This window comes from Erythranthe guttata, chromosome 3, assembly GCF_056151865.1.
Source record: "Erythranthe guttata isolate IM_541 chromosome 3, IM_541, whole genome shotgun sequence".
Lineage (NCBI taxonomy): Eukaryota > Viridiplantae > Streptophyta > Magnoliopsida > Lamiales > Phrymaceae > Erythranthe > Erythranthe guttata.
The window spans coordinates 1,835,831-1,847,347 of record NC_142535.1 but is presented as its reverse complement, the minus strand read 5'-3'; the positions used below and the strand labels follow the sequence as shown (position 1 = coordinate 1,847,347).

The following is an 11,517-nucleotide window of genomic DNA, read 5'->3' as shown; positions in this document are numbered from 1 at the left end:
AACATCAACAACTAAGAATTGGATTGGTTTCTCCTCAGCAAATAGGCGATTGGGCCACTAAAAGACTGCCAGCTAATGGAGTGATAAAATCCTACTTGTTACAAAACTACTAAATCGGGAAAAGATGGATTATTTTGTGAAAGAATTTTTTGGTCTATAAAAATTGGAATTTATGCTTGTGGAAACTATCAAGTAATCGGAATAAAAAAGAAGACCCGAAATTTTGTGAACAATGCGGAGTCGATTTTGCTGATTCTCGGATATAAAGATATCAAATGGGCTACATCAAACTCGCATGCCCAGTAACCCATGTGTGGTATTTAAACGTCTTCCGAGTTATTTTGTGAACTTTTTAGATTAATTAACTTGTTAAATAATTTAGAAGTCTTCATATACTGGAAATAAATTATGTTCGAGCAAATAAATATGTCATGGTTACACGAGTCTATCCATCGCGTATATGCTTTATATAAGGCCATAGTGGCATAACCATCGAAGTGAAGTGGGGACCTATAAGATCGAACGAAACAATACACAAACAAACAAGTAAATCCCTTATGAATACAATATAATGTACTCGTTTATTTTAATTTTTCTTAAATTATCTATTTTTAATTCTTAATTAAGAAGATTAAGGGACTTGTTATTCGAAGTGACTCTAGAATTTCACATATTATTCATGTCGTAATTGAATAACGAATCAAAAGAATCTATATATAATAATAATAATAAATAAAAGAAGGCGGAATCAAAAAAGAAAAGAAAAAAAAAAAAGAAAGAAAAATACAAGAGGAAGAAGAAAAACTGAACAATTCGTATACCTGACAATTACGAGTCAACGTGTCACTCTACTCACTATCAGATTATATGTTGATTGCCACGTGGCGTCAATCCAAAGACAACGTGGCCGGATAAAGATTGAATTCGGTATCTACTACCAAAGAACAATTTACTTTTATGATGGTGAAGTAAAACAAATATATATTCCATGGAAGTTGAAAACTTAGAGGGTAAGGAATTTTATTCATGCCATGAATATTATATTTATTTTGGAAAAAGTTGAATATCCATATATTTTGTTTTACGAAACATATTATGCAATAAATTCTTATATTTTATAAATATTTTAATTATTTTATTTAAAAAATAATCAATTTAGATCTTTACTATTTTTTTTTAATTTCTAAACAAACAAATTAAAAAGAATAAATATACATATAATTTGTATATATATAAATACATTTTGAGGGACAACTTTGTCATTTCAAGTCTAAAAAATCAGCTAGGGGGGATTCTGCCTTTGACTAAATTTCACAGGGGGGCTTTTGCTAGTTTATTTATCACAGGGGGGTTTTCGTTATTTCGAGATAACACAGGGATAGTATTTGCAGTTTACTCCTTAGTTTAACTATACAGAATATTGCATTTTTTTTATTACACATTACAAACAACATAAAAAAAAATTGAATATTGATCCTGTAAGGGACAGTTTAGAGGTTGGAGCGAGGGAGCTTGTATCAGTTGGTCAAAGTTTGAATTTCCTTGCGGAAGATCTCTATGTTGAGATAGCCAGACATGTAGGGTTGAAAATCGAATGAAACGAATCGGAATTGACTTTTTTTTTTTTTTTTTTTTAAATCTATTTTTTTAAGAAGTACACAACTAATTCCAATTGCAATTCCAAACCTTTCGAAATCGGGAAACTCATTTCAATTCCAAAAGTTACGAAAATTTTGGAAATAACACAACTTTTAACATTTTTAAATAGTTTCAAAAACTTTCATAAATTAAAAAAAGTTAATAAGAACATCCTCTTTCATAAAATAATAAGACTAAAGCTACTAATATGATAAATTTCAATATTTTAAAACTAATTATAGTGATTTCAAATTGCACTAGGTACGTATTTTTAAATAACACAAATTATAACCTCTCGAAATGATAAAGTTCGAAACTATGGCTTTTTTTTGCCGTGAGAAATAACAAACGAAAAACTTAGTCGAAATGATTATTATATTATTGATGTATTTTTCAGCAAATAAATCGGAATTTTTGGAATTAATTTCGGATATTACATCGGATCGGAAATTGAAAATCTCAAATGTTCTTTTATATAATTCCAATTCAATTCTAATGCAAAAAAAAGAAAAACAAAAAAAAAAAAAAAAAAAAAAAAAAAAACCGTTCCAACTTTCATGATCCCTACACACAATAGTTAGTCTAGTGCAGTCAGTAGTTTACGTCTCTTGTATAATTTTCACACTATTATACGAGAGTGTAAATTTACATAGTCCATCTTTATAGTTAGTTGCGTGGTCTTTCAGTACAAAAATAAAATTAAAATATATACATACTAGTTCAATTCTTCTTTTCTTTCTGGCAGATCAAATTAAAAGAGTACAAATCAAATAAGAGAACAAAAAGAATAAAGATGCAAAATAACTTTATTCAAGAATAACTTTTTCAATTTTCGTGCGCCCTAAGTATGACGACATTCCTTCTCTAATTACACCACTAATAACTAATCTGCATACAAAGGGTTTAAGTCAAATCCATGACTTGGAGAATTAACAAAAATATATTTATTTATATTAAATATATTTATTTAAAAAAAAAAAGAAAAAGAAAAGGCTCACCCAATTAAGAAATTCTAGCTTCGCCACTTTATCTCACAATAAAATGTCTAGGGTTAAAGAACCTCAAAAGTGGGTCAAATATCAAATTTTGGATATACGAGGGACTTAATAATAATAAAAAAAAGTATCTATGATATTCCTTTATCATTTAACATTTGAATTGCATCTCATGTGCTATATAAAGGCCATATTCACAACTGTTATTTCCATCAACATAAAATTCACTACAACACTCTTCTCTTCTATCTTCTTTATTCATATTGCTTAATCACAAGCTCCATAAACTAAATCAATAAGCTACGGTACGCTCTATAAGTGTAGTGTTTTTCGAACCCTCAAAGATTATTAAAACGCACGAGTCGTAAAAGAAGAGTCGTCGAAGAAATGGGAGTGGACGGGACATTGGATTACTTGGCGGATTTGATAAGCAGCACGAAGAAGAAGAAGAAGAGACAGCTCAACACAGTTTCTCTCAAAGTCAGAATGGATTGTGAAGGCTGTGGCCAAAGAATCAAGAATGTCCTCTCTAACATGAAAGGTACACACACACACACACACAATATAATATTTGGAGAGGCTTAATCATACCTGAAACCCGAAAAACCGAAAACCCAAAAACCCGAAAACCCTATTGGGTTAAAGACAAAAGTTCGATTAATTTTATGATGGTATTATAATTTGGAAAGAATAACATTACTAACTGCACGATCAGATTCATGAAGATATATATATATATATATATATATATATATATATATATATATATATATATATATATATATATATTACAGGATATTATAGTAATTCAATATACAACACATGGATACAGGATACTAAATGCAACAAATGCTTAGTTCTTGTAACAATTTAAAAAAAAGGTTAAATCACAATCACCTCCTTGAGGTAAAGTTTAATTACGAAAAGACCCCTTATGTTTGCGAAATTACATCCATACCCGGAAATTTGTTAATGTAAGAAATCTACAAATTGGAAGGCGGTGTATGTAATTATGTAAGTATGAGGGGTTCTTTTAAATAGATCTTACCTCGGGAGTGTTTTTGTAATTTACCGTTAAAAAAATATCATTTTAATGTTATGCGGTTGCATGCACAATTAGGCAATATTAATTACAAAAATTGTAAATAATATATAGTAATTGATGAATTATGTGTACACACGAAACACGCAGGAGCACGATCGGTGGACGTGGACTGGAAAAACCAGAAGGCGACGGTGTACGGATTTGTGGACGCTAAAAAGGTACTAAAAGTTGCGCAGGCGACCGGAAAAAAAGTGGAGCCGTGGCCGTATGTCCCTTACGACTTAATGGCACATCCTTACGCCGCCGGTGTTTACGACAAGAAGGCCCCACCTAATCTTGTTAGAGGCACCGACGAGCCAGGTGTCGCCACCCTTAACCCGATCGAGCAACAGTATACGCTTATGTTTAGCGACGACAATCCTAATGCATGCTCCGTCATGTAGATTTTCTAATATTTACAATAAATTATGTATTATATATATATATATATATATATTTGGGCTAAAAAAATAATAATTATATGTATGATGGTTGTCCTTTCATTCCTGCTGCCTTTTAATTAATTATTATTATATATATAAAAAAAGAATTTATAAGGGTGTGAAATTGTGATTATTTCTGGTTTTTTAGTGAATTTTCTGTGAGAGTTTTGATGGAAAATTTATTGAATTTAGACTTAGATATGTATAAGAATATGGGTGGAATTTAGACGGAACTGATCGGAAATGACTTACACGGGAATTTTCCAAATTAGACAGTACTGATCGGAAATGACTTACACGGAAATTTTCCAATTTTTTTCGAAAGTTAAAAAATGGGTTCAAATTCCTGTTAAAAAATAATCGGAATTCAAAGATCCATTCCGATTTCAAAATGCTTCAAAATCAGACTGGAAATCGGAATTTTGGGTAATTTTATATACAATTCCGATTTCGTTCAAAAAAAAAAAAAGAAAATCAGAAAAACCAGAATTTGGAATGAAAAAGCTATTCCAATTTCGGAAATTTCATTACGACTTCCACCCCTATATAAGAATTAATTGTCCAATAAATAATTAAACCATAATATGAAATTGGACTTGGATTTTTTGTTATTATTAGTAAATGAATAGATAAGGATACATATGTCAATTTTAAGTTAGATCTTGCACACAATTTTAAGTTTAAGTCCTTCAAATTATATGTGTATCCATTAAGTGTAGATATGTGTATAGACACTCATTTGTCGGGGTGAAAGTCGGATGGATCGGATCGGATCGGAATTAGCCTTTTCGAAAAATTTCCAAAAAGTTTCAGAAGTACAAAATCAATTCCAATTCCAATTCCAAAATTTTCAGAATCTAAAAATTCATTCCAATTCCAAAAGGTCCGAAAATTTCGGAATTTCGGAAAAAAATCGGAAATCACATAAGTTTAAAAATTTCAAAACTTAGCGAAATTTTTCTAAAATGTTCATAATTTTCCAGAAATAAGAACATCCAAGTAGATAAAAGTAAAACTAATAACTACTAAATTTCAGTTCAAAATATAAACACAACATAATATCTTATAAAACTTCTAACAACAATTCATAATGTCAAAATCCTAAAAAAAAATTATAGATTTATTTTTCGGAAAAATAAATATTATATAATATTTATTATTTATAGGTGTATATTCAGAAAAAAATCGGAAATTTTCGGAAATCAAATCGGATCGGAAATCGGAAAATTCCAAATTTATTTTATATAATTCCAATTCCAATCCAAAAAATTCGGAAATCGGAATCTCGGAAGTCGGAATGAAAAAAGTTGTTCCAAAATCGGAACTTTTCGGATCGGAACCGGCGGAAATTGGAATTTCCGTTCCAACTTGCACCCCTACTCATTTGTATTGTACATCTACACACTCGTAATATCTACGTATAAGCAATGATACAAAAGCTGTAATTTAGACAAAAACACGGTACCACATTCATTTCCTTCGAACCAGTACGTAAGATCACATTGGCAGATCCATTGCTAGTTATTACAAGATTCGGTATCACACAAGTTCACTGTAATAAAAAGTTCCGTAAACTGCAGTACTTCAAAAAAAAAAAATTAGTAAAGTGTGTTGTCAAAAACCGAGGGGTCGTGCTCAAAAAGCTCACGGCCATTCATTTGAACAAGTCCTGCTGCTATATCCTCTGCACGCTTCCTCGCCAATTCAGCTTTTTTGGCAGAGGCTTCGGCATCCTAGTATAAACAACTAAATTAATTTAAGATTAATATATACAAAAATCTTATTTCTTACCATCCATTAATTGTTTCTCATTCGATTACGTAAAAAGTAGAACAGAATCTGTATTATTCTCGTTCTGAACATCAATAGAGCGTAAATTTACATAATACAATATAATGAAAATTAGAAGATCAAAGAGTAATAGTTGAAAAATAATTAATAGTACAGTAGAACTTCGATAAATTAATAACCTCGCTTAAATAATAGTTTCTTTTGGTCCCGACTTGGTAAAAACCTATTAAATTATTAGTCCGATAATTTAACAATTCGCTAAATTAACAGAATTTTGCTAGCCCGACGGTATTAATTTATAGAGGTTTATCTGTATATCAAATACCCCCCAAGTTTATACGGCATTTACATCGAAGTCCACAAGCACGCGTTTCAAGCATGCATAAAGTTGAAGGGCCTTTTGTCGAGAAATATTGGTGAAAACTTATGAAAAGATTTCTACGGTAGAGTTCGCAATCGAATGCAATTGCAGGATTGTATCCAATACCGATATCCAGATTTCGAATTTCTCTAAACTTATCGTCCCTTCATTCTATACAGTTGCACGGTTTTTCAACATAACCTAAATGTAACATAATAATGCAGGTTGTTATTCCGAAAGAACTACTTTCCGATGGTTACTCAAACAAAACAAAGGGGCTAATAAATCAAACTCATACCAAAACCCTAATAAATTACTATATAAGAAGCGCTCGTGTTTATTTTACTTCCGAGTTTGTGATATGGATAAAAGTTTAGCCGGCATAGCTCAAGAGATTCAACGACAACTAGAAACTACGATTTAAACGAACTTCAAGAGTTTAAATATTAGGAAAAAAAAAAAAGAAATCAATCATGTATTCATCAAGCCCCTAATTGCAAATACAATCACTCTTATTGGACTAAATTCAAAATCAAAACAGAGCTAAAATTAAAACACCCAACTAAAATTTCCCAACCTATCTGAACAATTTTCAAAAAAATACCCATTCATTCACAAAGTCCAAGCATAAATCTTTAATTTTGCAGGAATTTATTTATTTATTTATTATTTTTTTTGTGTGTGAAATTGCATCCTTCAGAAATCATGCGCCAAAATTGAAAAAAGAAAACAAAGCAAACATGTCTATATAAGATGGAACAAAGCAGATATACGATTAAAATACGAAAAAAATAATAAATTGCGGACCTTTCGGAGTTTCCAAGCGATAAATTGAGCTTCTGTAATAGAATTAGGGTTGGGATTTGGAACGGAATTAGGTTTTGGAACAAGGGTTTCTGCTTGGAGATGATTTTTTTCAGATTCTGCACCCATTTTTATTATTATTTCCGGTCAGTAATCAGAGGGAGGCCGGTGTTTTCTGCTTGGTCTGGTGGTAATGTATAGGAGGGGGTTGTAAATTGTAATCGACAAAATAAAATAGGGTAAATTCCACTTCCCCCTAGCACTTTGGCTCGATATCACTTTATCCCCTCCTACTCTCGTTGCATCGATTTCCCCCATTGTACCCATGTACATGAAAAATTGTCTCAATGTGGACCTCAATGTTAGTTTTCAAACCTTTGACCTTAACACTATTTGATCTAAATCTAAAATCACAAAAAAGTCACCCTTCTCAGTTTAAAAAATTATTAATATATTATATATATATATATATATATATATATATATATATATATATATATATATATATATATATATATATATATATATATATATATATATATATATATATATATATATATATATATATATATATATATATATATATATATATATATATATATATATATATATATATATATGGTTGTCGTCGTGGACTATGGTGTCTCGCTGTCTTGAGTTTATTATTATTATTATTATTATTATTATTATTATTATTATTATTATTATTATTATTATTATTATTATTATTATTATTATTATTATTATTATTATTATTATTATTATTATTATTATTATTATTATTATTATTATTATTATTATTATTATTATTATTATTATTATTTTATTTTTTGCTTTTTAATAATTATTTAAACTGGGAGGGGTTGTACTTTTGTAATTTCAGAGTTTAGACCGAACGGTGTTAAGGCCAAAATGTCTGAGAACTAACAACACGGCCACATTGATACAAATTTCCAAGTGCAGTGGGCCAAATCGATGCAATCGAGAGTAGAAGGAGGTAAAGTGATACCGAGCCAAAGTACAAGACGGGAAAGTGGAATTTACCCAATAAAATATGAAGAGTATCATAAATGTCGAGTTTTTTTTTTTCTTTTTTGCAAGGGGATCCCCTATTATATGTCTAATTGTAAAAAAATGCCCCCGTTTTAAAAATATTAGCATTTGTCCCCCTGTGTTCTTTAGTCAAAGCCAACAAAATTACTATGAGTAGATCGTGTAGTTCACTTCCGGCTTGTGCGAGTTTTTTTTTTCGATTTTGCTTGTCAAATGACATAAACACCCTCTTATAAATAACCATAAACTCAATGTAGTTTGATGATAAATAATCTAAACTTCTTGAAATTCAAAAACTTAAATGAAAATACTCTAAATGGAGACGAGCAGCGAAGGAAACGAGTAAAGGACCTCAACATCGGAGAACGTGAGAAATGGAGAGCTCGTGGGTGGAAGAGGAAGATACGAAGGGGCTATGTGCAATTAAATCCAGAAATGTCTATAATGCCACATCTACCCGGTAGTCTAATAAAAAATTAACACCATGTTTCATCTCCATAGTATTTTTTGTACACTAACATCAATTTTTGCATCATATCATAAAAAAATGAAGTGTCATTGTACTAGACGACGATGTCTACTGTAGGGGCATCTTTGGTTGGATGGTTTGTGTTAAGTGTATATTTTTACACTTTATCGTATCTTTTTATTTGAGCTTTTTGTGTGAATTTACGATAATTGGTGCTTAAAAAGTTGATTTATTGTATTCTAGGTACAAATTGAAGAATTGGAAAAGTTTGGGGTCAAAACTGCAATTTTGGAGAAAATATGGGCCAAAAGTGAAATAAACAAAAATGCTGAAAATTGGCTTAAAATGCCCGCGCGGCCGTGCCAAATTTAGCCTATTTTTGGCACGGCTGTGCCAAATGCAGAAATTGGGCAGAAGGTTTCGGCGATTCTCGCGCGGCCGTGCGAGAATTGCACTGATTTTCGCGAGGCCGTGCCAAATCACGCTGCAGACAATTTTGGACTTTTAAACACACAAGGAAACCTAGAATCATCTACCAAGTTGGGACATCTATTTAAGCCCAAACCAAGCACGAATCAAAAGGGACTTTTGACACAACCTTGGAGCGAGAGGAGCGAGAGAACGAAGAATCGAAGACGGAGAATTGACAACTCTTCATCATAATTCTTCTTTCACCTATCTTTTCTTAATCTATGACTTTTATTACTTTTATTATGTTTTTCGTTATGCATAGCTAAGTTTTTAATCTAGGATTTTGTTGGAACCCTATGTGGGTATGGTGAACCCGTTTTCTTGAGATTGTGCAATTATGATTTTATGATTATTTCTTCTACTTGATATGATTGTTAGTGCATGAACTTGATCAATTTATGTGCTTTATCTGTGATTATTGCGATTGACTCGACAGAACTATTTTGATAATTAGACGGTAAGTAGAAGAACCTTCGAGTAGTTTTCACCGGATGAGTGTGTCAATTGCATGTGGTGTCGTAGACATACAGATATCACCTTAGGTAGCCATTTACGAGACTTGTTAGTTAATGTTTTATTCATAATTTGTTTGCATAGACATATAGTGAACCGTTTATGAATAATAGACTCATAATACACGCGACAGCGGGTTATGAGTAAATTAGTGTCTCGGGTTAATAATCATGAATCAGATATTGCATAATTGAGGGGTTTTGGGTGAGCAATTCTTGCATAGGGGGAAGATAAAATCCTAGGTCCGTTTTTATTGATATTTTCTCATGTTTAATTGCTTTCATAATTAGTTTAATTGTTTAATTGATTTTATTTGACAACTTTGCGTAGGCTGGATAAAAATCATAATTGTTAGAATTTGGTACTTAGGATTAGATAATTTGAGTATTCCCTGTGGGATCGACATCCGACTCTCACGAGTCTACTTTTACTACTTGTTTGCGATACGTGCACTTGCGTGTTGGTATTTAGCACCCAACAAGTTTTTGGCGCCGTTGCCGGGGAATACGGCTAAATTATCTATTTATCCTAATATTAAATTTGAGCAATTTTTCTTACTTCAGCCGTTTTATTTATTTTATTTAATTATTTTCTTTGCTTATTTTATTTTTATTATTTTTGTTTAGGTACTTTTTATGCGAATGGAAGAAGAGAATAATCGTAGGGGAGATGACCAAGGGCGCCTACCGAATGCGGCAGGAAATATCGTCAACGAGCAAGAGCAACTTCTGCTAATTAATCCACCACCTCGTCAACGAGCATTGCATGAGTACACCGTTCCAACACTCAATGGGTTTCAATCGAGCATCCAACAGCCCCCCATTGAAGCCAACAATTTCGAAATTCGAGCGGGACTCCTCACCATGCTCCAAAACAATGGGTTGTTCAGCGGATTAGCTCATGAAGATCCGCATCTCCACTTGGTCAATTTTCTCGAAACGTGTGATTCGCACAAGATGAACGGAGTATCTCCTGAAGCACTGCAACTCTGCCTGTTCAAGCACTCTTTACAAGGTGCAGCCCGAGAATGGTTACAAACTCGTGCACCGCACTCCATCTCATCTTGGCCCCAACTAGCACAACTCTTCATGAACACATACAACTCCCCAACAAAAACTGAGAGAATCCGGAGAGAAATACAAAATTTCATACAAGATGCCGGTGAAGCGTTATTCGAGACGTGGGAGCGGTTCAAACAATTAATTCGGAGATGCCCCAATCATGGTCTTCAAGAGTGGCGGCAACTTCAAATATTTTATGACGGGTTGCAAGATAATTCGAGAACGGTGCTCGATTCAGCAGCTGGCGGTATGTTCATGAGCTTGACCTATGACGAAGCATACGAACTTTTGGAGCGAATCGCTAGGAATAAATACATGCGGGCATCGGACCGGTCAAATAGCGGAGCCATAAAGACGGGAGGAATTTTGGAGTTGGACGGGGTCACCGCAATCACTGCCCAATTAGAGAAGCTATCAAAGCAAGTAGCAGCATTGCAAACTCAGCAAGTCCATGCAGTCCAAGTTCCCAACCAGTGCGTAGAAGAAACGGAGTCTCTAAATTATTTGCATGACACTAATCGACAACAGAGGAACCCGTACTCCAACACTTATAATCCGGGATGGAAAGATCACCCCAACTTTGGATGGGGAGGAAATCAGCAAGGACAAAGGCCAGCTCCCGGATTCCAAAATCCGCCTCAAGCTCCACCTCAAGGTGGAGATCTAGCAAACATCTTAGCTCAATTCATGACATCCACTCAAGCTTCCATTCGAAATTTGGAGACACAAATGGGTCAACTTGCAACCCAGCTAAACGCGAGGCCGTCGGGAGCACTGCCGTCGAATACGGAAGATCCTCGAAACAGCAACATCGAGCAGTGCAATGCAGTAAGT

At 32.9% G+C, this 11,517-nt stretch overlaps 2 protein-coding genes and 1 non-coding gene across 3 annotated transcripts; 1 reads left to right on the top strand and 2 right to left on the bottom strand.

Moving 5' to 3' along the window:
• The first annotated feature begins 2,844 nt into the window (after positions 1-2,844).
• Positions 2,845-4,284, top strand: LOC105950996 (heavy metal-associated isoprenylated plant protein 24). Its single transcript, XM_012974389.2, has 2 exons — positions 2,845-3,174; positions 3,826-4,284. The coding sequence occupies exons 1-2, from the start codon at positions 3,021-3,023 to the stop codon at positions 4,119-4,121; spliced, it is 450 nt and encodes a 149-aa protein (XP_012829843.1). The 5' UTR covers positions 2,845-3,020; the 3' UTR covers positions 4,122-4,284.
• Positions 4,285-5,605: 1,321 nt separating this feature from the next.
• On the bottom strand, positions 5,606-7,342 carry LOC105951035 (zinc finger CCCH domain protein). Its single transcript, XM_012974427.2, has 2 exons — positions 7,120-7,342; positions 5,606-5,893 (listed from the first exon to the last, which is right to left on the bottom strand). The coding sequence occupies exons 1-2, from the start codon at positions 7,243-7,245 to the stop codon at positions 5,759-5,761; spliced, it is 261 nt and encodes an 86-aa protein (XP_012829881.2). The 5' UTR covers positions 7,246-7,342; the 3' UTR covers positions 5,606-5,758.
• Positions 7,343-10,743: 3,401 nt separating this feature from the next.
• On the bottom strand, positions 10,744-10,850 carry LOC148771487 (small nucleolar RNA R71). The gene has a single exon (XR_016030603.1). It is a non-coding gene; the product is annotated as a small nucleolar RNA R71 (small nucleolar RNA).
• Positions 10,851-11,517: the final 667 nt, after the last annotated feature.